Source organism: Phacochoerus africanus, chromosome 11 (assembly GCF_016906955.1).
Source record: "Phacochoerus africanus isolate WHEZ1 chromosome 11, ROS_Pafr_v1, whole genome shotgun sequence".
NCBI lineage: Eukaryota > Metazoa > Chordata > Mammalia > Artiodactyla > Suidae > Phacochoerus > Phacochoerus africanus.
The window spans coordinates 1,139,842-1,167,106 of NC_062554.1; the positions used below are offsets into that span (position 1 = coordinate 1,139,842).

Here is a 27,265-nt window from a genome sequence, read left to right on the forward strand (position 1 = left end):
GTTGGCCCCTCGCTCTGCCTCAGTGGGCTTTTCTTGCCTGGCCTGCTGGCAAAATCGGCAGGCCTGGCTTCTAGTCCCAGCTGACTGCTGTGTGACCTCAGACGACCAAGTGGGCCTCAGTTTTCCCATCCCTCCAATGGGCGCAACACCTAACTGGCATCTAGTGTCCACCCACGCACTTGGTAAGCCTGGAAGCCTCTCGCCGGTGTGATGTGGCAGTGTCCTCTGCACGGCCGGGATCATCCCCTTGGCTTCAGCCTCTCAGGCTTTAGGGGTCCTAAAAACAGTGGCTCGCATGTCACCGAGCCCGTCGTTAAAAGTGAGGCACTGTGCTGGGCATGTGCCTGCATCTGTGATTGCTGCATCACCAACCACTCCAAACTCAGAGGCTCAAAACAGCAAGCCTCTGTCTGGCTTCTGAATCCGGGGGTCGGGGATGGAGGCTGGGCTTGGCTAAGTGGTTTTTCGGGTCTCGGCCGGGCTCACTCATGCCTGGCAGATGGCTGGTCGGTGGAATGCTGGGGCGGCCAGACTGTGCGTCCTCCATCCAGGCTCTCCTGACGCGTGCTCAGGCAGGAGGCCAGTCCAGGAGAGAGAATGGACGCACACGGGCCTTCTCGAGGCCCAGGTTTGGCTCTGGGTGTTGTCACTTCACATTCTGGTGGCCGGAATAAATCACGAGTCCAGCCCAAGTTCAAGGGGGGGTCAGAGAGTCTACCCTGAAGGAAGAAGGTGAAAAGTCACGTTGTGAAGAATGTGGGTGGAGACGGGTGGAGGCTTGGTCTCTGCGGGTCCAAGGACAGTGGCGGGGGTGGGGGTAGGGAGAGGGTGTTGGAGGCGGGGAGGGAAGCTTGCAACGCGGGCAGTTGTTGGGGGCTGCGCCGAGCCCACGGCCAAGCTTGGAGGGGGACCGCACGGTCAGCCCCCTCCCCGTCCACGGCCCTCGCCAGGTCTTCCTCTGCCTGGCAAAGCACGGGACACTTGGAAGGGGCGTGAAGAGCTGACGGAAGCCTGGGCGTGCATGCAGATGCAGCCAGGCGGGCATCCATTCATCGGTCAGCCCCCTGCCTCAAAACAGGGCGGTAAGTGGGCTGGTGAGAGGCCGTGTACATTCATAAACCAGCTGATTGAAAAGCAATATTTCAGATAAATACAAGCCAGCGATCTATCAGTGGTTGTAATAAAACCCAGGCTTCAGGCTGTGATTTTATTTTGAAATAATAAGAATTGCTTGATTCTTTTTACTTGAGTTACCATGGTAATTCCAGCGTGGAGCAGTGTTATATTGATTTAGAAAGTGGACAGTAATATTTCTTTTGTGTTATTCTGTTTCTAGGCCTTGATTTCTAATTTCCACTTGGAGATTACTTTTATAAATTTCTTAAGTCCTTCCACTTTTTTTCCTCTCACAGTATAATTTTCCTCTCACACGCCACTATGTTCTGAGCTTATTGGTTTGCTCTTATTTTAAATTAAACTTGCTGGTTTCAAATATTGAAATGACATCTTTGTCTGTGTCTGTACTTTGCTTTAGCAAAATATTACAGTCTGACGCTTTCTGCTTAATAATTTAAGGGAGGCATTCTGTCGGCCCTCACTGGGTGCTGATAACTTATGACTCAACCAACGCAGGCCTTAAACTCCTGACATTTTAATATTGTGTGGCGGGAGCGGCCGCCCCCTGCTCTGAGTCTCCGTGTGGTACCCTTGGATTTTAATAATTCAACTTTGCCGGCTGGCACAATGAGGAGAGAGGGGGAAGGGGCCGGGCTCTTCTCGGCTAAGTGGGAGCAGCTCTGGCCTGGGCTCTGACGGCCCCCGTGGCACCTGCCCCATCCTGTCTTTTCTTTCCCTGGAATATTCGAGAACTCTGATTCCTGACCCTTTGGCGACAGCCGGCCCAGGACTGGGGGCGGAGGGGCTGCCTCTGGGTGCCATCGAGAATGCCTGAGCTCCCGTCTCTCCGACTGCCCACGCGGAAAGCAAGTGGGGCTAGTGGGCTTTGGGTCAGACAACTGGCCCCGTCTCGCCGAGTGATTCTGGGGAGTGAACCGGATGGCACTTCTCACGGGGGCGACTGGGTATGATCCCCGCCACCTCTCAGGTCCGGCTGGTGCTACCTTCGCCCGGCACAGCTCTGGGGGCTCTTGGGGATGAATGGTCGTTGTCCCCTCCCCTCCCTAGGGCCTGGGAGGGGCAGGGAGAAGGGCCACGTGGGTGTGCCGGAGGCTGTTTACCCCGCTGCAGACAAGCCTGGGGTCCGCGCTCTGGCGGGACTGTTCTTTGGGGAGGACCTGGGGTGACGGCTCCACGGGGAGGAGGGGCAGCTCTGCCCACTTTGCTGGCCTGCCTGGCAGAAAGCAGGGACCTGGCTGGGGTGCCTGGGGTGGTCTCTGCCCTCTGTCCTCTCCTTACCATGTTGCACTGCAAGGCTGAGGCTCCGGAGGGAAGCTCACAGCACTGGGAGCTGTGGGCCAGAGACCTGTCTGCAGGCGCCCTCTTCCGGGCCTGAGGAAGGGGCCCTCTGTCCCGTGTGTGTGTGTGTGTGTGTGTGTCCCCCGGTGGTGCTGTATTAGTTAGCTCTTGCTGTGTAACAAATTATCTCACAACTCAGCAGCTTAACAGCTATTATTAATCTCAGGAGCCCAGGTGCAGCCAGCTGGCCCCTCTGCTCAATGTCTTTCTCAGATGACAGCCAGGGCGCTGGCCAGTGGCTGTGGTGTCATCTCAGGGTCGTCTGGGGAAATGAGCTGTCACGCACGTGGTTGGCGGGATGCAGTTCCTCGTGGGCAGGTGCACTGCGGGCCTCCATTCCTCCCTGAGGCTGGTCAGCCGCTGCCCTCAGCCCTGCGCCTCGCGGGCTTCTCCAGTGGGGCCGCTTGCTTCCCTGAAGCCGTCAGGAGAGGATGCGTGCTGGCAAGCGGAAGTCACAGCCTTTTATGAGATGGGACACATCTACTCACAGATGTGGCATTCCAGCACCCTGGCCGCGTTTTCTTCCTTGGGAGCAAGTCTGAAGGTGCAGCTGAGGCTCGGAAGGGGGAGGGGGGTTTACACGGCCCGCATCGCGGGGGACCGTCCTGTGAAATCCATGTCCTGTGTGACGGGGGATCCAGGGGGCATCGGAGGAAGCAGCCTGCCGTGGGGTCAGCCTCGGGGCGGCCTCTCAGGCCCCAGGCGTCCAGCAGTGTAGCTGCCCCCAGAGAGAAGGGTCCCCTCCATCCCCGAGAGGCCTACTCCGCCTCCTACTGGCCTCTCACAGGCAGGGCCACTGGTGTCCACCTTCGCAGCCCCTTGGGGAGGCTGGAGATCAAACGCCAGCCCCAACCTGCAAAGGAGGCGGTTCTTGCACTCCAAGCCGCTCTTCTCATGCAGTGGGAACCAGCCCCCCAGTGGAGGTGAGGGTGTCCCCCCCGGCCCCCAGCAGCCACCCCGCAGCCGTGGGACTGAGAGCCTCAACCCCTCCCAGTCTTAGACGTAGCCTGGGCAGAGGCCACTTCAGCAGATCGTCACAGGGACAGGGCTGCAGGGGACCTTCCTGTGGGCTGGAGCCCAGGGTTGGGACCAGGGCTCACGCATCCCCAGCCTGGCCCTGCCGCCAGCTCACGGCTTGCCCCTGGGCCAGCCTCTTCCCCACTCTCGGTTTGTGCTTCCCACTTAGTTGCGAGGGCGGTGGGCCGCTTGATGCCTGGTGCTTCCGTGCGTGGAGAGGCGACCGTGGGTGGGACCCGGTGAGCTGAGACCGAGGCCAGGATGTTTCTTTGTCTCCCTTTGGTCTCCTGAAGTCCAGAGACGTGGGGACCCCCGGTGAGAGCATCTGTGGCCCCCGCCCTCCTCCAGCCGCATTTGTGTCCGGGTAGATGGTCCCATCCCATCTCTGGAGCCCAAAGCCTGGAGACCAGTGAGCACGTCACAGCCTTAGACCCGAGAGGACCCTGGCCAGTGACCTCCCTTTATCGGTGGTTAGAGGCGGGGGGGATGGTGGGGGCCGAGGCGCCAAGGAGCGTTCAGTTCCTCTCTCAGCTAAAGCTGGGGTACACTGAGTAGAGACATCTGGGGTCCAGCAGAGGGTCCATCCCACCGGGATGGGACTCAGAGCTGAGCCCTGTCTCTGCCGTCAGGTGGAGGCTGTCTCCTGCAGGCAGGTGCTCCACGCCCCCACCCCCAGCCAGAACCTGTGCCCCCTCCCCCGACCCCGGCAGGGGGCCAGGGTTTCAGGGGAGTAGAGGGCAGCGGGAAGGACCACCTCAAGCACCAGGTCCTGACCTGTTCGTACCAGAACCAGGGCCGAGTGTGAGGTCCCAACCTGCCCTTTTTGCCCAGGGATGTTTTCACACGGCTCTCTGCTCGCCGCAGGCTGTAGCAGATCTGCGCTAACCTACGCTTTCTGCACGAGAATGACAGCTCATTAGTATTATTGAGAATGTAAAGGAACAAAATGATACAGGGAAAAAATGAACTTGGTTGAAATAATTAACACAAAGCAAAGCTGGCAACAGCTAAGCCCACACCTGGCAAAATCTGTTATTGACTAAAAATTGACAGAAGACTCAAACCTTCCTGATAAAATTCAGATGTGCCAGAGTTGGCTCAAGAAGTATTTTCTGGTAGAAATAATTATTCCAAAAGAAACGTCAACGACAAAATCTCTAATTGATAAGAACTGATTTGAGCCCCAAACTGATCTTGAACCGAATAGTCACTTAAAAATTTAAAAATAAATTATCCCAATGAAACCAATTCCAGTAAAATAAAAAGGGAAGAGGAGGAAGAAACGCTTGAACCCTAGTGAATAGAAAAGTGATCAAGGCATCAAATTGACTAAATGAAACTCGCAAATGATTACTTTCTTGTTGACAAATCGTTACTGTTGGTATAATTCTTCTACCACTAGGCACTAGATGTTTCATAAATCCTTGTTGAGTGACCTGGGGATGAATGAGTTAACGGGCGAAGGAGGTTGCGAGGGGGTCAGAGAGATTCCTAAAGACAAAGGAATCTTTTTCCCAAAGGACAGATTTCTGTTTCACTGAGATCATTTGGCGGCTCTGGAAAAAGTTCCAGCACCACCACCCCTTCTCCAGTTCTCAGCACTCACCTACTGGGTGCCGGCAGCTTTACCCCACTTCTGACACCATCTACCCAGAGATGGCAGTAGATGCCCCGGCTCAAGGGCTCAGTCCCCCGGGACTGCCCGCACCCCAGAGCGCAGGCTCGAGTCCAGGTTGTCACCCGGACGTCTGACCCCCCACCCTCTCCTCGGGTGGGATGCTTTGCTAGCCCGGCTCAGCGCTCAGGGCAACACTTATATTTTCCAGTTTCCTGTGAGCTTCTGAGAAAGGGAACAGATGAGCAGGTAGTTGAAGAGGTACCACCTGGGGTCTGGGAGGGTCCTGAGCCCAGGAGCCCCTGTCCCCGTGGAGCTGGGCTGGGTCACCCTCCCAGCACACGCTCGCCTGCCCGGAGCGGGTCGTCAGATCTCGTTGAAGACACGTTGTGTGTGGAGCTTCGTCTCTGTCGACCACCCCACCCGGCCGTTCCTGGAGGTCAGGGGAGGGGCAGAAAATTCTGACCCTCTAATCAGCAGGTCTTTCTGGTGAGCGGCTCGTCCTGAGGTTATCTAGGGACCTGCCCCAAGTCCCCTCTTTAGCGGAGAGGTGCCCCAAAGAGACCCCTTGTGAGTAACAGAAGATACTCCTGTCTCCGGGGAAGTTCCGCGGCTTTGAGGAGCTCTGGGCCAGGAACCTGGGCCAGAGAGCAGGTGCGCTGTTGGAATGCGGAGGGTGATGCGAGAGGATGGCTCTAAGGGCAGGAAGCAGAACAAGCTGTGGTGTGGGAGGGAGGTGCCCTTCCTTCCGCGCTTTCGAGGGACCACTCCTGCCCCTCAGCCTCTCACTGCCCCGCCCCCTCCTGCCTTCTGGCACTTTCCTTGCCTCCAAGCCTGTGGTCTGGCCCGTTGAAGCCGGGGCTGCAGACGGAGGTCCAGACGGTCAGAGAGAAGGCAGGTGGAGTCCAGGAAAGACATGGGGGAGAGCGTGGCTGGAGCTGTGGCCTCAGGAACAGGGCGAGGCAGGGCCGGGGGCTCATCTGAAGTCTCCTGGGGTCAGGCTCTTGGCTAGAGCGTCTCACCTGCTGGCAGCGGGACCCGAGCTCCCGGGGTTGATCCCCAGGGAAGGCGGAGCAGTACTGCTGGCTGCAGCCTGCCCTGACCCACTGCCGTCCCGGGGCCCTGCCAGCCCTGCCCGCTTGGGCCTGAGGCTTCCCCTGCCTCCGCGATTCCCCTTCTGCTGCTGCCCTGGGACTGGACCAAGACCCTGGCTTTCTAGGCTCCGAAGGCGTGAGCCCAGGCTGGCGGGCCCGGACCTGCCCAGCTCCGCTTCCCGGTGTCTGTGAGCACACGCGTGCCGTCGGTCTGGACCGCGTGGCCTTCCCCCCCGGGGCCGGTTTCCTTTCTCAGACTCTTCCGTGCAAGCTCCTGACTGTGGCAAAGAGCGAGGTCTGCCTCCCCTTATCTGCGTCTCATGCCGTCCCCCTCCCCAATTCCCTGCGAGTGGACTTGGCCTGAGAAGAGCAAAGCTTGTGTCTGAGAGCACGTCCTGGGACACGTCCTGGGGAGCTAAGTCACAACCTTGCCTCTGCAGCGAGCTGTCCCTCGGGGCATCTGGCCATGGCACCACTTCTGCCTGGCACCCAGGGCCTGGAGAGCCACTCAGCCCATGCCACGCTGGCCCCTCTCTTCTTGCCACAGCCCACGTGCCCAGGGCTCCGCCTTCCCTTCCAGGATTTTGGGTTCCCTGCTCCAGAGGAAAGATGCCCCAAGAGCATCAGTCCAGACCCCAGATTCAGGGCAGGAGGTGTGCCTGCCGTGGTGTGGGCTTGGCTTCCCCTGTTGGCTGGGGGCTTGCTCATGAGTCACCCTCTCAGTGAGCCCCCAAGGGTGCCGCCTCGCCTGGGCACAGGACTCTCCCTCCGCGCTTTTCACTTGACCCAGAGGCAGCCTCGTCTCTTTCCTCCCTCACCTCCACCCCTGTCTGGGAAGGGCTCTCAGGCCCTGGCTCTCAGGCCCTGGCAGCCTCATCTCTTTCCTCCCTCACCTCCACCCCTGTCTGGGAAGGGCTCTCAGGCCCTGGCAGGGGACAGCGCCCCTTACTGAACCTCGGCCAGGTGTCTGGAGGACGTCGCTGTGGTCCCTGGGGCAGGACAAGCTCAGGGTTGAAAGAGGACCCCTCCCCCACGAGAAGGCCCAGGGTGCAGGGGGTCCTGGGTCCCCAAGGCTGCAGAAACTTCAACAGAGAGAAGGCTAGGAAGACAGAACACAAATGCAGGGGTGGAAGCGATGGATCCAGGCGACTCTGAGGCAGACCCCTGGCTGGGGCGCTCTGGGGCCCTGCCCCAGGGGGCAGCTGGCCTGCCGCAGGGTGACCAGGGCCCGATCTCTCCGAGCGCTGCCTGCTGGACCTCCCAGGACCCCTCTCCTGACCCCAGGACGTAATTTTTTATGAAGTGGTTTCTCCTGTTCTCAAAGGGACATTTGTTGTTTGTTTTGCTTTTTTTGTTTTGCTTTAAAACAGCATTATTGAGAATAATTTGCATGCCACAAAATTAACCTTTTTTAAAATGTCCATTTCAGCGGTTTCTCGTCTTAGACTCGTGTAGCCACCACCATTATCGAATTCAAGAGCATATTGTCATCGCCCTAAGAAGAAACTCCGCGTCCATTAGCGGTCCCTCCCGTGCCCCTCCCCCCTGGCAACCACTAGTTTCCTTTCTGTCTCCAAGGGACTTGCCTTTTCTGGGTATTTCATACAAACGGCATCAGACAAGATGCGGTCTTTGTGGCCGCCGTCTTTCCTGGCGTCATGTCTCCAGGGTTCCTCCATGCTGTAGCATGTCTCCATACTTCAGTCCTTTTCGTTGCCAAGTAATATTCCACAATGTGTAGAGAGCACGTGTTATACGAGCACATTTTACCAGCATTTGAACTGTGTCTACGTTTTAGCTGTTGTGAATAACGCTGCTGGGAACATGCCTATACAAGCTTTTGTGTGGACATATGTTTTCGTCTTTCTTCAGCATATATTTAGGAGTGGAGGTGCTGTGTCATATGGTGATTCTATGTTTAGGGGTATTTGTTTTCCACTTTAAGTAAACAGTACAAGAGCGTTCAGCAGAGCAACCATCCTTGCTGTCTGAGCTTTGGGCAGGGAGGTTGCCTGCTGCCTGGTCCCCTGGCTCCTAAGTTTCGGTGCAACCTTGGGTGATTCATTTCCCCTGCGAGCTTCGGTTTCTTGACCCGTGAAATGGGAGTCTTAGGGATCCCTGCTCGCCTCAGGGCTTTTGTTAGTGATTCCTTATGTGTATGAAGGATTGCAAAGCACTCGCCTTGCTTTAGCTGCTTTGGTTCTTTTGCCGTGCGCTTGGGGTGTTATTACTTGAGTTTTGTTGATGGGGAAGCTGCAGTTCAGAGAGACTGAAGGACTTGACTGAGTTACATTGTGGGTTAATGGCAGAACCTGAACTTGAACCCAGTTCCGAGTCCAGGTCCCTGGCCCGAACTCTGGCCTCCCCTGTGTCTCTGGGCAAAGCGGGGCCTTGTGCAAGGAAGAGCCCTGTCTGAGCAGCCCGCATGTTCAGTTCCCCATCCTGGGCGCTGGGAAGTCATGGCACAGACCTGGCAAGACATGGGCTCTGAGACAGGAGGGAGCTCTAGGAATCAGGATGTTGCAAAAGTCTACTTTCCAGCTGTGTGGCTTTGGGTAAGTTGTTCCACCTCTCTGAGCCTCGACTTCCCCAGCCACAAAATTGAAACAGTAAGAACTACTCAGAGCACTGGGAGGAGAGCGTGGTGAGGTGTGGTGTAGGAAATGCCAAGCACGATGCCAGGCGGCAGGTGCCCGGTTACTGAGGCGGGCTTGAAGAGGGGCAGGGCCGTGGGGCTGTTGAGGAGAAGCGGCTGGATTCTGGCCTGGCCAGAGCCGGGGTGAGCCAAGGGACCCGGCCCAGGAGCTGAGAGGGAGCGGGCGGCCCCAGCGTTCTCCAGCCTGGGGCTGCAGGAGCCAGGACAGGTATCCGGGGCCTCGCCGAACCGTCCTGTCCCCAGGAGAGTGTGTAGCAGGCCCTGCTGGTACCCCCGTCCCCACCCCCAGCCCGGCTCGTGGCTGCCTGAGACGGGGGCTTGCATGACTGCCTTAGTTAGCCCGAATGGTAATAAAACACTTTAAATTTATTGTGACATTTGGATTTAATTAAAAAGTACACACTTAGGAAGTAGAACATAATGGGGAGAGAGGCAGGGTGGTTTTCCCCTCCTTTCTTCCCCAAACTAATTAGCGTTGTATTTTAAATTGTTTATGTGCCGCTAATCATCGTAATAAATCATTTATACTGAAAAAGACACAGTCGGCTGTGCCCGCCGCGCGGGTTCCGCTCGCCAGGCTCTATCGCGAACAAATTGATCTGGAAGTGAATTTATTAACCACTGGGGAAGAAATCATTAGTGCTTTCTCTAAACATTCCCCCAGGTAGGCTTTATTGCCGCAGTTTATGCTGTAACTAAAAGGAGCATTACCCAGGCCCGTGCTGTAATTTCCTCGCGGAGCTGGCAGCCCACTCCAGAGCCGGGGTGGGAGGGGTGGGGGTGTCCCTGCCGCCTCGCCCATCAGAAGGGGCCCCCTTGAGGTCTCCGAGGGCCCACGGCCTCGGCTACCCTCCCGTGCCCGTCCGCGGAAGAGTGGTGCACGGTCGCTTGGGTTTATGTCTTGGGAGAGTGGCTTCCCGCTGGGGCTTCAGCCCCAGGTTTGGAGAATCAGGGGCAGGAGGGAGGCAGGAGCTGTGAGTCTCTGAGATCAGACAGGCGTGTCACGGACCAGCTTCCCCACCCAGAGATGCGAAGGCCTCTCAGTGGACCAGCCGTCCGCTGGGAGGGACCCAGGCAGGAGCGGGGCTGTTGCCAGGGCTGCCAGGAGCATCCTCGGCCGCCCTCCTCCTTCAGGCCCTGGCGCCTCCCCCTCGGTCGGGCTGGAGCGGCCTGTCCTGCTCAGCCTCCTGCGGAGGCCCACTGCCCTGGGCGTCCCCGTCCTCCTGCGGACCAGGACGGTCGGTACTCAGCCCGCATGACCTGACAGGTGACAGCGGCCTGATTGTCCCCTCCCTGGCCGTAGACACTGGGCCTCGGCTCGTGCCGCCTGCGGCCACGCCAGCCACCCAGCAGCCCTGTGACGCCTGCTTTCCCTTTGCACGGGGGCTGCTCTGCTGTCTTCCTTCACTTCTGAACCAGGCCCTGCCCCTGGGAGCCCGTGGCGGCTCTAGGGCACACATCCCTGCCTGTCTGGCTCTGGAGCGCGTGGTCTTAACAGCTTCATGCGCTGGGGTGCCACGAGCCTTCTCAGCCAAGTAGGGGGGGAGTGGGGATCTGGCTTGCACGGGCCTTGCCTTCAGCTCTTCTCATCTGGGTCTGCAGAGGAGGGGGCACAGCCCCCAAGGCCTCAGCAGGAAGCCTCAGGATGGGACCCCAGGACGGGACCCCAGAATGTGACGCCAGCAGGGGACCCCAGGACCTCACCCCAGGATGGGACCCCAGGACGGAGCCCCAGAGGTCGTGCTGGGTCTGCAAGAGCCTATGTGGCTCCTGCCCCTGCGGCTCCTGGGGTCTCCCTCGTGCTCCCTACCCTGGTCCAGCCCAGTGGCTCACAGATGGGCTCTGGCTGCTTCGAGAAACAAGCAGGACCCAGCAGCTGGCTAGGCCAAGCCTGCCTGGAGGGTCCCCTCCTTGCATCTGGAGAACACATTTAAAAGTTTGAATTCAAAATTGATTTTGAAGGGCCCTAATCTCCGATCCCCTGGCGCTCGCGGTATGTCTGCAGCTCCTGCCAGACTCTCGTTTTCTGGTTCAGCGCGTTGGTGCTCACGTCCCTGATGCTGTGAAATTGAGACTCGTCTGAGAGGCTGTGCCCTCCTCCTCCTCTCTGGCGACTGTGGGGCCCCTTGGGAGCCCGGTTTCATTAGATGGGTGAGGTGGGCTTTGCGGGTGCCTGGGGAGCAGGTGAGTTGCCGTCTGGGGAGTGCAGCCTCCAGACGCTTTCCCGCTGGTCCGCACAGCCGTACAGCTCCCAGCAGCATCCTGCGGGGGCCTGGGGGCTGGCTCCAGCAGCCCGAGTGGGGCGGGGGGTGGCCTTGGGGAGGCTTCACAGAAAGGCTTGGCCCTGGGGAGTTTCTGTAGCAAACTTCAGGGGCATTTTCCTCCCACTGGCCCCCAGAGGCTCAGATGAGGGGAGGAGGGTCCCATCTTTAAGGCCAGAGGACCCTCGGGGGGGGGGCGGGGGGACTGGGCCTGTGCCCAGGTCACAGGTACAGCGGGGAGGACTGAGCTGCTGGGGTCGCCCAGGGGCCTGAGCTGCAGCACCCCCTCCCCATCCCCTGAGAGTTGGGAAGGAGAATTTATGCACGAGGAGAGACCCCCAAGGGGGGCTTCGTTCCTCGGGGGGCAGCAGGCGCTGAAGGACAAGGTTGCTGCCTCTTAATCTAAGGGGTAGTGGGTTTATATTTGCACAAGAGCAGTCGTTGCTCAGCCGGAGCCCGGAGCTGGTCCTCTCCACATTCCGAGCTGTGGCTGGCATGGTTTGGCATGATTTGTGTCTTAGAGCTTCCTGGCTACAGGTGGGTGGTGCAGGGCACCAGTAAGCCTGATGAAGGCCCCCGTCTCTGCGGAGCCTGCCACCCGCATCAGCCCCCTCTGGCCAGCGGACTCCTGCCAATAACATCTGGATAGATTCTGCTCAGTCTCTTTATTCATTAAGTGAATGGCTGATTACAGAGTAACTGTTAGGGGGCTCAATGCTGGGAAAACAGTGGGGACCAAGACAGAGTCCGCAAAGTAGGGCTTCATGAGGCTTCCATACTTTTTAAAAATTTCTTATTTTATATTAGAGTATGGTTGACTTACAATCTTATGTTAGGTTCGGGTGTATGGCAGAGTGACTCCATTATACGTATAGAGATAGCCATTCTTTTTTAGATTCTTTTTCCCTATAGGTGATTACAGAATATTGAGATATTGAGCAGAGGTCCCCGTGCTGTACAGTAGGTCGCTTTGTTTTTCTATCTTAACTACAGTGTGTGTATATGTTAATCCCAAACTCCTAATTGATCCCCCTCATGGTTCCCCTTCGGTGACCTTAGGGCTTGTTTTCAAAGTCTGTGAGTCTGTTTTTGTTTTGTAAATAAGACCATTTGTATCATTTTTAGATTCCACATATACATGATATCAAATGATATTTGTCTGATTTGTCTGACTTCTCTTAGTATAATAATCTCTAGTGGCATCCATGTTGCTGCAAATAGCATTATTTCATTCTTTTTCATGGCTGAGTAATATTCCTTTGTGTGTATGTACCACATCTCCTTTATCCACTCCTCTGTTGATGGACATTTAGGTTGCTCCCATGTCTTAGCTATTGTAAATAGTGCTACAATGAACACAGGGGTGCGTGGCTCTTTTCAAATGATGGTTTTCTCTGGATAGATGCCCAGGAGTGAGCTTGTTGGATCACATGGTAGTTCCATTTTTAGTTTTTTAAGAAGCTTCCATTCTTAGGAGAGAGACCAAACATTTTTCTTAGGTAAAAATCACCAAAAAAGTAAAACAATTACAGACTGTGGTAAAAACTCAGAAAGAAATGACCAGGAAGTCATTTAAATCAGGAAACAAGGAGGTCAGATCTGGCCCTTCTGAGATGACATTTATGGTCCCAACGCAAGAAGGAGGCAAGGACATGAAGAGACAAGGAAGGTGTTCTGACAAGGGGGAACAGCATGTGCAAAGGCCCTGAGGCAGGCGGGGGATCTGGAGTGTGGTGAAGCACACGCGGGATGAGGGGATGGGATGGGGGCAGGAGCCAGACCCCGGGAGGATACCAGAGGCTTGGTGAAGAGGGTGGGTGTCATTCCCAGCCCACTGGACGTTAAGGAAGGGTTTCAAGCTGAGCAGTGACCTGACCTACTTTGTTTTGAAAGATTTCTCCAGCTGCCGTTCGAACCTGGATTGTAGATACGAGACACAAGAGGCCCGGGGCGCGGGGGGCTTTGCTGGTTGAACAGAGGAAGGTGGTGGCGGCTCTGGAAGCGGGAAGGAACGGCTAGGAGGGGACCAGGCGGGGGAAGGGGGGAGGGGGAGGGGCGCTCTGAGGATGACTCCGAGTTTCTGGCCTGAGCACCTGGGTGGATGGTGGCATTAGGACCGTGAGGGGAGCCTGGGTGGGGGCACAGATTTGGGGAGAAGATCCGGAGTCCTGCTGGGGTCTGCTCCTCTCCAGATGGGCCTGGGGCTTAACAGAGACGACCTGAGACGGAGAAGAGCAGGCCTCCACCTGTGCTGGAGGCGCGCACGGCAGATAACCGTGCGCTTGGCCTGGCGTCCTTCCCCCAACCCACGCCAAACAGCTGGACGTGTGTCAGGGGCCCCTCGATTCTGTCTACATCTGCTCCGTGTCTCTGCACGCATCAGCCTGGTCCCCTTCAGGTCCTCGGCTGGGTCCCCCAAAGCCTTGCCTGACAGCGGGCTGCGGCAGGCGCCCCTTCCTTCAGCAGCAAAGACCCCTGGGTTGTCCGTATGGAAGCCCCTCAGCCCGTCCTCCCCCCACGCTGGGCTCAGGCCTCAGACACACCACCGCTCTGGGTTCCACCAGAACCCGCTGCAGAGGTGCCCGCTGCTTTGGACCCCTGCTCTGGGGACACTGGGGACCAGAGGCCCACCCTGCCCTGGGGTCTCTGCAGGGGCTGTTTCAGAGCCACCTGCCTTTGGCTCATTTGGGTCCAAGCAGAAGTTCGCTTTCCACGTTGGGGAGAATGAGGGGTTGGGGCGCTTCCGGGGCAGCAGCCTGGGTCCCCAGCCCCGCTTGGCCGCTCCCAGGATGCCCCGGGGCAGGTGATGTGATTCCCTGACCTCAGGGTCATGAGGAGGAGCAGCACGCGGGAGCATGAGCGTTTGGCCAGTGGTGGGGCGTGACCGTGTGGCCTTGGCCAGGGTGGCGGCACATTTGGGGACAGGACTGGACAGCGCTTCTCTCAATCCCCTGCTGTGGCCGACTGTGCACTTCAGAGAAGGACCTAGCCCCCCTTTAAATTTCTCACCCTCAGCCGGGCCCCCCTCCGGGCCCCCTGTGCACCCCTCATTCACACAAAGCCCCCAGCTCTCCCTTCCCGCTCGGCCTCAGCCTGTCCCTCTCAAGGCTGCCATGCAGGCGTCTCAACTGTGCCCCTTCCCAGCCCCCGTGCCCCCTTCGTCCTGAGATTCTGGTCCACGTCCGCTTTCTGGCCCTGCCGAAGCCCTTTCGAGGTCCCACCGCAGCCACAGCTTCCAAAGGACCAACAGGTGAGGGGCAGTACAGCCTGTGACCCACCAGAGCCTGGAGACAGAGCCCGGCCTGCGGTCCTCCTGTCTTAGCCTGGGCCCTGCTCCAGGTCTGCCACCCGGTCTCCGCCCGGGCACCCTCTGTGGCCAGGCTGCCTTCTTTGCCGGGCTGTTCATGGGGGCGGGGGGGGAACGCCAGAGCACCCCCAGCTGCATGCCCTCGGGGAGAGGCCCGTGTCGCCTCCTCTGTTGACTGGTTTAGTGCCTCGGGCCTGCTACGGGGACTCGCTGAGACCAGAGATGCAGCAGGCGCTGGGGAAATGGTGGTTTCTGTGACGAGGCCCATAAAGGAAGTCCCAACTGAGGGGGCCTCTGTCTTAGGGTTTTATGGTTGCCGAGGTTTAATATTTGTGCAGTAAAAGGCACACGTCTCCAGTGCTGAATTCATTAAAGTTTCCACATGTGTGCAGCCGCTTAACACCATATCCGCATAAAGGGCATATTCCGTCGACCTCGGCAGCCTCCTCAAGCCTCCTGCCAGCTGGTAACACAGCCCTCACGCTGACCCCCGTCACCACGAGGCAGCTTTCTGTTGGGGAATTACATAGAAATAGAAATACACCATTTGTGCCTTCCCGTGCCTGGCTTCTTTTGTCCAGCATTACACTGTCTGATTCACCCACACGGTTGCATGTATTTCGTGACTCACTCTTTATCACTGCTGCATACTATTCCATTGTATGACCATAGCATAATTCATTGGCCGTGGAGCTGTTGCTGGACATCTGTGGAGTTACCCGTTTGGGGCTCTTATGAAGAAAACTGCTGGGAGCATCCTTGGAAGCTCTTTTGATGGACCTAAGTTCTCCTTTGTTGGGCACCTATCCAGGAGGAGAATTGTTGGGTCATCAGAGGTCCATGTTTTTTTAGCTGATTTTTTTAAGCTACTACGTCAAATATTGCTGTAAGTATTTCATGGCCATTGCCTCATTTAACCCTCCAAATAATCCTTGAAGGCAGCGTCTCCTTGCTTAGGTGACACTCACTCCTCAGGTGAGGGTGTTGAGGCAGGTCTAGGAAGCGGGGGAGGCAGAATGCAAGCTGAGGCCGTCTGTCTGCCGGGACCACTGTCAGTGTCCACACTGCCTGCCTTCTGGAGCCCCTCCAGAGGTACTGTGGGTGTCCCCCACGCTGCCACCCCCAAGCCGAGCCCCGCCTCCAAAACGAGCTCCGCCCCCGCCCCCAGCCTCCCGCACCTGCCAGGCCGCGGGTCCCCCTGCCTCATGCCACCCAGGAGCACCTGCCTGTGAGGGGGCGGTAATGAGCCTGCTCTCGGTGGCTGTAGCCAAGTGTCAACAGTTGTTCTCGTTGGCTTTTGATTCCAAATGAGTAGGAAATGCTATTAGTTCAGGCCTCGCCTGGCGCAGGGCAAGGCCCTGGGATAGGAGTGCAGTGAGACGAGAAATTGTGGAGATAAAACTGGTGTGAAATGGAGGCCTTCGCACAAGGCTGGATGTGTCCGTGCGAAATGAAGTTACTTCTGAGAAAACGAGATTTAAAGAGATTCTGCCGAATTAGATTACACTTTCAAATTTCCTTATTAAACGGGGTTGATGCCGAGGAGGGCCGCAGGCTCTGTGGGTCCCACCCTGCAGTTCCAGGCCGGGCTGTCAGCCCTGCTGGGAAACAGCTAGCAGGTGGCAGGGACCCAGAGGTGATCCCCCCCACCCGCCTCTGAAGAGGGTGTGGCGACTGTGGCACCGATGCCCTCTGGATCATTTCCCACCCTGCCTGGGTCCACGTGGGTGAAACCCTGGGGCTCCTGCGTTTCCATTTTAGGAAAGTGGGGCCGAGAACAGAGCTGCAGGCCTCAGTCACGGGTTTTGTTCAAAACAGAGCTTAATTTTGGGTACGATCCACTTTTTAGAAATGCAGGGTTTTCGAAAGGCAGTCAGTGTGCACGTGGCTGCTCGTGCGCGTGTGTGTGCGTGTGTGTGTTTACGTGCCCCGCATGTAGGCGTGTGCTCGGGTGCAGAGGCCCGTCTTCGAGAGTTTACGGAGCACCTGCCACAAGCCGACACCGCGCGGGCCTGGAACAAAACTGCTGCGGGAAGGATAAGCCGACACGGTCCCACCTCCCGTGGACCTGGTGCGTGTGCGTGTGCGCACGATCACATGGACGTGCGTGAGGGCGTGTGCACGTCTGTGTGTGTGCATGTGTGAGCATCCGACTGCCTTCCGTGTCTCCTAATCTCTGTGACGGCTCCCGCCCGGGGCCTGCTGGCTCCTCCAGGGGAGCCGCAGGCAGCCTGGCCGCAGAGCCTGCGAGTCCAGTGCGTGGGCGCTGGAGACGGGCCGCCAGGGCCAAATCCCAGCTCTGTCTCTTTCTAACCGTGGCCCATGACAAGTCACCTTCCTTGTGCCTCAGTTTTCCCGTCATGACAATGGGAATAAGATGGTGCCCGCCTTGCGAGGCAGTGAGGAGCCAAGCACTTGGAAGCTGAGCATGGCTCATGGTCCAGTCAGCACACCGTCTCCCAGCAGAAGGCCCCGGGCCCCCAGCAGGGCGCCACCCAGGCTCCCTGCCTGCCTCCCACCGTGAAAAGGGACGCCCCAGCCCTGTGCGGGGCAGCTGTGTTGGGCCGTGTGGGCCGGGCTTGGAGCAGCCCTGAGCCGCGTGGAGAGAGGAGGAGAAACCCCGAGGCTGCCTCCGCCTCCCGGGGCACACATGGGGCCCGGGCGCGAGCTGTCGCCTCCAAGCCGCTGCACCAGCCGCTTCTCTGACGGGACAGAGGGGCCCGCCTCCTTCTACGCGTGTTTGCGGTGACCGCTCGGCTGGACTCTCGCTGGAGCTCGTGCCACTTGAACTACGGTGGCACATTCGAGTTGGGTTGTTCTCTACACGTGTCCATCCCCGCGGTAGCATCTGAGAGGACGCCGTGGCTAAGGTCACCCTTTGCCCGGCGCCGCATGGGGTGCCACTAATCAGAGCCAACGTCTCGCTGCCAGGCCCGGTTAGCGCTAAGCCCTTCACGGGCGCTAAGTCCTGGATTCCTCACGGAAACTCTGAGAAGAGCGCCACTTTCGCAGTGATTTTAAAGCAGAGAGGCTCCGAGGAGGCTCCGGCGTCCTGTAGGCAAAAGTGTCCCACGAGCCGGGACTGAGGGAACTCCACGTAACTGGTCAGCCTTTTCGAAAGGCCGCTGTCTGCAAACCCAGAGAAGGCCCGGGAGCGCCTCCAGATTTAAGTTGACTGAACCTGACAGCCGAATACCATGCAGGGTCCAGACTTGCATTTTGCCGTAAAAGAATATTATCGGGGGAACCGATGAAATCTGAGTGGGGTCTGTAGACGAGGGAACAGCATTAGACCAGTGATCCTTCCCTGGTTTTGGTCATGGTGCTGAAACTTGGCAACGTCAAGAGAAAAAGTTCAGAGAACAAGAACCCGCGTGTCAGAACTGGGAAGGTGTCTCGAGCGTCCCCTCCCAGCCCGCTGCGGATGCAGTGCTGGGGCTTTCTGTGCAGGTCCCTGCCTGGTCCCCCAGGCTGCTGAGGCCCCATTTCCCAGATGCGGGTGGGGAAGGGGAAGGGGTTTGCATCAGGCCTCTGGCTACTCGGGACCGTTCCCAGGCTGGAAAGCTGGCTCTGTGCGGTCAAGGTCCGTGCTCCTCTATGGACTAAGTGCGGCGGCAGGACAAGGCGGGTCCTCCTGGAGCAGCGCTGGAGGGCAGGCTCCGGGGCAGAAGCAAATGAGGTCCATTTGCGGGCTGGAAAGGGCCGTCCCTGGATTCTGCAGGGAGCAGAGCCAGCAGGGCCAGGCAGGATGCGCTCACGTGTGGTGGGGGGGGGCTCGGCTGGCAGGTGGAGTGGCCGGTAGGGTGGTGGCACAATGCTTCCAGCGGGGGAAGTGACCCAGGGCCGGGTGGGCTGGGCCTCTTGGGGAAGAGGACTGGCCTTGAAGGAACCCGCCGGGAGGTGGGGGTCGTGCTGTCCTGACCGGAGGCAACGGCGGGTCCAGGCGCCGGTGGCCTTGGCGCTTTGGAGGAGACTGAGAGCTGGATCCGAGGGCCAGGCTGGCCCCGGCCAGGTGGGCAGGAGTTGCCGACGACGCTGGCCAGGCCTGGCAGACCCCCCCCCTCGGGGGCGCTGAAGAGCCCAGTGACCTCTGGCAGGCCCTCCCGGTCCCCTGGGCCGTCTGGCTTTTCCCAGATTAAAGAGCTGAGGGTGAGTGTCTGGCAGCCGATGAGTCAGACCTGGAGGCCACCTCCTTTCACCACGAGGCCGCCCAGGGAAGTGGCGGGGGTGGGGCTGGCCCAGCTCCCCTCAAATGTCGCCCCCCTCACACCCACCCCGTGAGACGTAGGGGAACGCACGGGCTGAGTGAGTTGGTTTCGCCGGACCCCGTGAGCGCCTCTGAGCGTGAGCGCACGTGCGTGTGCAAGGCCCAGCCGCAGCCATTGTAAAAATCAGTGTTTTCATGGGTGAGTAGTAATTACTGAGTAATGCTTTAAAACCTTTCCTGAAGGAGCGCAAAGCTGTTTTTTTTCTAAAGTCAGGAGTGCATTAAAAGGATTACCATGTAGATTTGATTTTTAGATAACACTAAAATGGAGCCCAAATGGACTTCAGCAAAGGGATGCTATCTTCTTAATGGAAAGTGCATGGCCCGAGGCTCAGCTCCCAGAGCCGGGCACGGGGGAGGTGTCTGCAGGGCTGACTGGCAGGCTGGGTGGGGGCTGGGGAGGCAGGGCAGGGAGGGAGAGCCCAGACCCTCTGGGGAGGGAGGAAGGAGCGCTGCCACCTTAGAGCCCCTTCCCCTTTCAGGAGTGTCCTCGAGTCCCCTGGGCCGGCCCAGTGACAGCGGACAGTGTGGGGGGTTCCATCGGGAGCCAGGGCTCACCCTCCCCAGACCTCAGCCTCTCCAGGAGGAGAAAGCTCTGGGTCCCCAGTGCTCGGCCAGGCCAGCCTGGCGTTCTTGTCTCAGTGGACAGCAGACACTGGCAGAAGCCACGTGGCTTCTTAAGAGTTCTCCAGGGCCCAGGGAGCAGAGGCCAGCAACCCCAGAGCAGCACGTTCAGGCCTTACAGCGCACCTGCTGTGCGCCAGGCCCAGCCTGGGGGACCTGGGGCAGCGTGTGTCTTCACTCCGCATGCCTCGCTGGGTCCTCCTGGGGCCCAGTCCCACCGCAGATGGACCTGCCGGCCACCTCGTGGTCCCTGGCCCTGCAGGCTCAGCCTCTCTAGGAGCCAAGCCAGATGGAAGATGTAAGCTGGTGGGCCAGGTGTGTCCCCTGAGTAAGGATGTTCCAGCCAACTCACCCCATGCCGGCGGCAGTGCACGTCTAGGGCTCTGGGGTGGGGGTGGGGACTCAGGACTGCTGGCAGGGAGCACGCCTGCTGCCAGCGCAGGGGAGCAAGGGGAACGCCAGCCTTGGGGGGACTGGTGGAGGCTTGGCCTGGAGTTTATCGGTGTGGCTACGCTGGCCAGTGCTGCTGCTCCCTCCACAGGCCCCGGGGACGGTGGTTGTCCCCTGGGAGCCCCCTGACCTCCCCACATCCACCTCTTGGGACCCCTCCCCCACCTGCTCGCTGGAGGCCGGAGCTCTGTGACCGGGCTGGCCCCTGTCAGCAGAGACCTGGGCAGGCCTGAGGGACACTGTCTTCCTGGGAGCCCATGGCTCCTGCAGACCAATTAACCTTTAGAGCTGCATTAAGGAAATTAGGCAGCCAGCCTCCCAGCGAACAGATGGGCCGTGTGGGGACCGGCGGGGCCGGAGGAGACAGCCCATCACGCCTGCCCTGCCTCCTCCCGCCCTCACCTGGCCACCCCCCGGGCCCTGGAGGCCACCCCTTTTCAGAGAGTCTGAGGAGGCGGGGAGGCTGGGAGAAGGACCGGAGGCCGGCTTGATCGGGGCTGACGTCTGGCCTCCGTTTCCCCGTCTGCAGAATAGGGTGTTTGCCTGGAAGCACACGGCCGGCCCCTGCGACCTGACCTGTGTGGACTCTGAGGCTGAGGACCTCGGGAGCGGGAGGCAGGGTCCCGGCCTGGCAGAGGGCACGGAAAGCAAGCAGCTCGGGCTCTGGCGGAGGCCACGGGGGAGGGAGGCCAGGGATGGGGGCCGAACCCAGACCCCAGGGGACACGGTGGGCACAGGAGGAGGGCGGCCTCCAGCGGCTGGAAAACCGAGGACGCAGGCAGGAGCGTGCTGTTCCCTCCAGGGTGACCCCCAGTGTGCTTGGGCCTGCGTCAGGGAACGAGCACCCCAACCAACCCCACCGCCGTTAGAAGGGCTCTGAGACCCCTCTCACAGGCAGCGGCCGTCCAGCCAGGCTCGAGACTGCCCCCGCCCCCCGTGCTTCCCCCCAAGCCTTGTCTTCACACGAGGACACACACAGGGACATCCAGGCCCCCGGGACATCTGTTCCTACCTCCTTCTCGGGCGGCTCCTCCCTGTGGCCCTGGGAGGGGGACCAGGGGCCTGTGCCTCTGCACACACCTGTGCCCGTGCCTGCAGGCTGTGCCCGTGGGCACGGGGCGCTTGCCTGTGGGAGTTCTGCCCCTCCCTCCAGGCAAGGCCACACTGAGATACCTGCCCTTGTACCTCGCCACCTTCTTGTCTGTTGGGAAGCTCACCTGGGCCTGAGGTTCTTATCCTGGCAGGACAAGCAAGGGTACAGAGGCACGCGGGAACCCTCCCTCTCTCAGGCCAGGGCAGGTAGGGAGCAGGAGCAACTGGGCTTCTGCACCTCCCAGCCCCAGCCCCAGCCCCCAGCGCCGGCCCACCTGGGGGTTTATCGGGGGGCATCTCCCTTTCTTCCTGACACCTGCACGGCTCTGTGTGAACAGACCAAGAGGCTGTAGCCTCATGTGTTGGGTTAATCTAGTCAAGTACACAGCAGTGGGAGCACGTCTCCAGGTGGCAGAAAGATCTGGAAGGCCTCATGGGCCATCAGCCCCCTGATGAGGTTCTGTTTTAGGGCTGCAGAAACGAGCCCGTGGGCTGGTGGCTGCGTGGGGAGGCCCGGGCCTGCTGGGGATCACAGGGCCCAGGGCCCAGTGGCTGGATGGAGAGCCGGACGTGGGGGGGCCAGGCCTTGGGGCTCGCTGCGTGCCTGCAGCAGAGCAGACGCAGGCTCCAGCCCTGCGGAGGGCCCCTCACCGGGTGGGGAGGAGGCCGGACCGGGGCCAGGGAACGTGATTGCTGGGGAGACAGGGCGGCTCCTGGGAGCCCCCGCCCTGGAGGCGGCCGCAGAATGGGCCCCGAGGGGGGAGCCCCAGGGCCCACCGTGCCCATCTGTCTGTCGCCTGTCCCCCGCAGGCGTGCCGATGCTCTCGGTCCAGCCCAAAGGGAAGCAGAAGGGCTGCGCGGGCTGCAACCGCAAGATCAAGGACCGCTACCTGCTGAAGGCGCTGGACAAGTACTGGCACGAGGACTGCCTCAAGTGCGCCTGCTGCGACTGCCGCCTGGGCGAGGTGGGCTCCACCCTGTACACCAAGGCCAACCTCATCCTGTGCCGGCGCGACTACCTGAGGTGGGCCGCCTGCCCCCCCCCTCTGCCCCCCCCTCCATGCCCCCCCCCCGCCGCCCAGGGCGGTGCGGCTCTGCCCACTCCAGCCCGGGCCCCGCCCCTCGGGCCCAGTGCCCGCCCCGCCCCAGACGGGCCTCGGTGCCCATGGGCACCAGAGAAGCTTCCCAGGACAGCAGGCTGCCCCTTCCTGGAATCCAGGAAGGGGCCCCCTCGGAGGGGCCTCCAGGAGCAGGAGGGTGGGAAGCCCTGACCTCCCTGGACCCCTCTGGTCTGAAGATGCCCCCGACTCCTCCACCGCCCTGGCTGGGAGCCCGGCAGGGAGCCAGACCCGAGCAGAAGAGCCTCTGACCTTGGGGCTTAGAGACCACACTGGGGACCAGTTCTGAGCTTGGCTTCTTAGTGCCCCCGCCTCAGTCTACCCCTTGGTGACTGGTGAAAAGGCCAGCACTTGAACCCTGCCTCAGTTCCTCAGAGCTCCCGCTGCCCCTGCCCCGCAGCCTGGACCCTTTCCCGGGGCCGCCTCACCCATGACCCCCCTCGGGCCGAGCATGACATCAGCAAGGCTGGAAGGAGGCCACAAAGCAGGGGCCTTGGCTGAGACCCAGCATCTGCATTTGGCTCCCTGCGGGCTGCTGGGTGGGGCGGGGCCTGGCGGGGGCGGAGGCCCCCTGCCTTAATAAGGAGGTGGGCCCAGGGATTCAGGGGCTCCCTTGGCCCAGGACTGGGGTGGGGGGGAGTTATCAACACGGGCTCCCCTCTTTCCCCAGGATTTACCTGCCCGCTCCTTCTCTTTTAAAACTTCTGCCTTTTGCAGGAGTTTGTTTTATTATTTTAAATGGTGCTGAAAACCAGGACGAGTGATTCAGGGCTCCTGGCGGGGCTGGAGGAGAGATGCCGAGGTCAGGGGAGAGGTCACCCACCTGCTTCTGGGGACTTGCCCTCGGCAGCCTGGGAGGGGCCTCCAAGTCCAAGGTTTAGGACCTCACCTGGAGGCTGAACCTGCCAGGTTGAGGGGAGGATGGCAGGCTGTCTGACGAGTCCACAGGACCTGGAGAGGGAGGACTGCCATGCAGGATGGGCCCTTCCATAGAGCTCAAGCACCCACAAGCCTCCTGGGCCCTGCCAGCGCCTGGAGCCTGAAATATTTTCCTGGGCTCTGGCAGAGGCCAAGGAATGCCCTTGGGGCCAGGTAGGGCAGTGGGCTGGGGTGGGGCTGGGGTGGGGCTGGGGCTTCCTGGAGCTGCTCAGCCCAGAGAATGGCCGTCCAGAGCCTGCCCCTCTGCAGCCACTGGACTGGTGGTAAGAAAGGCCCTTCTTGGCAGGCAGATGCTGTGGCCCGGCCTTTGTCTGCCTTAATCTGAGCCACCAGGCAGCTCAGGCTGATGAATAATGGAGCCGAGCTCATCTGCAGGTGCCTGCGTTTGAGCTCCGGACAAATCAGGGATTAGGGGGCCTCGCGCCTGCCTCTCAAGGCCCTCGCCTCACTTGGGGCTTCCTCTGCCACCGTACAGAAAGGGAGCGGACCGCTCGCGCATCCAGCCAAGGATGGGCCTATGTGGGGAGGGAGGAGCCCTCTGTCCTTGGAACTTTGCAATTGGCAACTACGAGGAGGTGCCAGTCGTCCTTGGAATGTCCTTTTGGCATCTGTTCTGTTTTAGAAGCATCTTTGAACGGGATCGTCTAGTCCAACAGTCCCACTTTAAAGAAGGATAAACTGAGGTCCAAGAAAAGGGAAAAGGGAGAGACGTCACAGCCTGAGTTCCTGAAATAGGACCAGAAAAAGGCCTCTGCACAGGCTGTTGTCAGAATGCAATGACTTGGTCTGTGGGAAGCCCCTAGAGCAGTGCCTGGCACGTAGCAGGCAGCGTCTGGGTGTTTACAGAAGGGCCGTGACTGAGTGTTTCGTTTTCACAAGCCTGCGAAGGATGTATTTAGGTCCCCATTTTATACTTGAAGTGAGTGAGGCTCAGAGAGACCCAGTGACTTGCCTGAGGACACACAGCCCACGATAGGCAGACTGCCTCTAAATTCAGGCTTGTGTGAATCTGGAGTCCTTAGCCTGGGGTCTTTGGGTAGCCGCCGAGGGAGCTTGCTTGAGGGACCCTAGTGGGAGCCAGAGGACAGGAGGGCGAGTCAACCCAAGGCCCACCCAGGTCTCCTCCTTGCGTGGATATGCTGATCTGAAGCCGGACCTCTTAGCAGAATTAGACCCTTCCGTGTATCTTCCTCCCCTCTCGCCCAGGCCCACCTACTGAACCGCAGGGGTTGGGGGCAGGTGGGGCCCCGGCTGCAGGCAACTCCCCTGCCCTCCCGCCAGCCCCCGCGGGCCCCTGAGCTCTCCGCTCCCTTCCCTCTGCAGGCTCTTTGGCACCACGGGAAACTGTGCCGCCTGCAGCAAGTTGATCCCAGCCTTCGAGATGGTGATGAGGGCCCGGGACAACGTCTACCACCTCGACTGCTTCGCCTGCCAGCTCTGCAACCAGAGGTGGGTGGTGGGCTGCCACAGGCCCAATGCACTCAGCAGACCCCGCTGCCACCTGCTGCCAGGTCTCTTGCAAACATGGGTTCTATGTGTGCGTGTTGCTGGGAGCATGTATGTGCATGTGTGTATTTTATGTACACGTGGGCTTGGTAGCCAGTTATGTGCCCTCCAGTACCGTGTGTGCACATGAGTAGAGCACAGCTCCACACAGACACAACGGACAGGGCTGTGAATGAGCCGTGCGCATTGTGTTGTGGCCATGCGTGCATTTTTACACGTCCACGTGCAAGGGGGTCTGTGTGGGCTGTCTGCAGGACGGGTGAGTTTGCCTGTGCATGCATGTTTCTGAATGTACGTGTACAAGAGCCCTGCGTGTGCTACCTATGGATACACGTAGGTGTGTTCTCGTGAGAAGGTGGAGGGTGAAATAGCCTTTAGAATTTCGCTCCTGTGACTCTTCTTCCAGCCCAGCCCCCTTTCTGGTGTGTTGGCCCCCAGCTTACTGTGCCCCCAGCCCTGTGGGAGGCCCCGGGGATCTAAGGAGCCAGAGCCCTTTAGCCCTGGCTGAGGCTGAGCCCCAGAAGGCAGGCCCTTTTGTCAGGAGCCCCCAGGTCAGGAAGGAGCTCATGCAAGCGTTGCCAGAGGGTGAGGTCCAGAGGGACCTACCTAAGCTGGTTTGGAGGAAGCGGTTTGGAGGAAGCGCTGCCCCGACCACCGCCAGGAGGGCTCGGTGAAGTTGCAGTGCCACCTGGTGGTTGAAAGAGGACCGGCTGGGCCTGGGCGTGTCACCCTGGGGTCCCACGAAAAGCCTTAGCTACCCTGGGGACATCTTTGGGGTAAGGGCTGAACCCTCCAGGACTTGAAGAGGACCGGGAAGGGCAGGGGGCAGGATGGGGCTTTCTTTAGGTAGAACAGAAGCGGGGTCAGGGTCACCTCCTCCTGAGAGGTGGTTGGGAAAACCTCAGATTCTGTTCAGAGAAAAGAGTGCCCTTAACTGAGCCACTTCCTTACCTTGGAGAGGGGAACAGAGGATTGGAAAAGTCAGCCAGTTTATTCCCCCTCCTCCATCTCCTCCTCTCCCTCCACTCCCCCTCCACTCCCCCTCCTCCATCTCCCTCCTCCACCTCCTCCTCCACCTCCTCCTCCCCTCCTCCACCTCCTCCACTCCCCTCCTCCACCTCCTCCACTCCCCCTCCTCCGGCTCCTCCTCCCCCTCCACCTCCTCCACTCCCCCTCCTCCACCTCCTCCACTCCCCCTCCTCCACCTCCTCCACTCCCCCTCCTCCATCTCCCTCCTCCACCTCCTCCACTCCCCCTCCTCCGTCTCCTCCACCCCCTCCTCCATCTCCCTCCTCCACCTCCTCCACTCCCCCTCCTCCACCTCCTCCACTCCCCCTCCTCCATCTCCCTCCTCCACCTCCTCCACTCCCCCTCCTCCGTCTCCCTCCTCCACCTTCTCCACTCCCCCTCCTCCACCACCTCTTCCTCTCCCTCCTCCCCACTCTCCCGCCACTCCCCTCCTCCCCTCCCTCCTCCTCTCCCTCTCCACCTCCTCCACTCCCCCCCTCCTCCACCGCCTCCACTCCCTCCTCCGTCTGCTCTCTCCTCCACTCCCCCTCCCCCTCCTCACCTCCTCCACTCCCCCTCCTCCATCTCCCTCCTCCACCTCCTCCACTCCCCCTCCTCCACCCTCCTCCACTCCCCCTTCCTCCACCTCCTCCACTCCCCCTCCTCCATCCTCCCTCCTCCACCTCCTCCACTCCCCCTCCTCCTCTCCCTCCTCCAACTCCTCCACTCCCCTCCTCCTCCTCTCCCTCCTCCACCTCTTCCACTCCCCCTCCTCCCCCTCCTCCTCTCCCTCCTCCACCTCCTCCACTCCCCCTCCTCCGTCTCCCTCCTCCACCTCCTCCACTCCCCCTCCTCCACCTCCTCCACTCCCTCCTCCGTCTGCTCCTCTCCCCTGCACACTCCTCTCTGGGGCTTTCCCTCTGTCCCTGTCCCCTCTCCATTTCTCCTCTCCAGCACTGAGGGACATTGCTTCTGCCCACCCCTGCCCCCACCTCCCCGGGAGCCCCAACGGGAGGAGACGTGGCCCAGGCTTAGGTGTCTGGCCTGCAGCCCAGGCTGGGGGTGGGCCGAGCCAGCAGGACTGACCAGGTTGGCGTGGGACTTCTGGGAAAGCTCAGGAGCAAACTCCCTTGTCCCCCTCCTGGGCTGGGCAGGGTCCTGGCTGGACGCCCGTCCTCCGGGCCCTCCACGGCCGCTCTCTGCCGCTTGGCTCTTGCAGGTTCTGTGTGGGAGACAAGTTCTTCCTGAAGAACAACATGATCTTGTGTCAGCTGGACTACGAGGAGGGGCAGCTCACCGGCGCCTTCGAGCCGCAGGCTCAGTAACGCCCGTCCCGGCCTCCAGGCCCGCCCGCCCGGCCGGCTGGCCGCTCTCCTGCGATTGCAGCTCCGCCGCCCGTCTGTGTGTGACCCTCCCGGGGCCAGGCTGGGCCTGTACAGTCTGTCTTCTGTATATAAATGGGAACATTTATTTTATGACAAATGTAATGCGATTTTATTACTGGCGTGGATTAAACTTATGAATGTTCCGGGGAGGTGGCTCCGCATTGATCACGTGACTGACGCGGACCTGGGGCCCCTCCCCTTGGTCCTTGGCAGGGCGGGGGCCCTGGAGGCGGGCATGGGGCTGCAGCGTGCGCTGTTGCCAGGGCAGGGAGCTCCAGGTGGGCTCTAGGGGGAGAAGCTGGAGGGAGGGAGCACCCCCACCGCAGGTGGGACCTGGGCTGCCCCCCGCCCCCAACAGAGCACGTACCCTGGGCCCCCAGGAGGCAAGAGGAGAACCGCCCCTCCCTGGGCGCCTGTGTCACATCCCCTCACTGAGAGCCCTGACTGCCTG

General features: G+C 60.1%; 1 protein-coding gene across 6 annotated transcripts in view; it reads left to right on the forward strand.

The window, feature by feature from the left end:
* LMO1 (LIM domain only 1) overlaps positions 1–26,961 on the forward strand; it is a 139,628-nt gene extending 112,667 nt beyond the window's left edge. For all 6 annotated transcript variants that reach the window (XM_047752343.1, XM_047752347.1, XM_047752345.1 and 3 more), the window contains 3 exons: positions 21,669–21,882; positions 24,239–24,364; positions 26,649–26,961. In XM_047752343.1, the coding sequence (XP_047608299.1) occupies positions 21,669–21,882; positions 24,239–24,364; positions 26,649–26,754 (446 nt within the window). In that variant the 3' untranslated portion in view covers positions 26,755–26,961. The remainder of the gene's footprint in view (positions 1–21,668; positions 21,883–24,238; positions 24,365–26,648) is intronic.
* Positions 26,962–27,265: the final 304 nt, after the last annotated feature.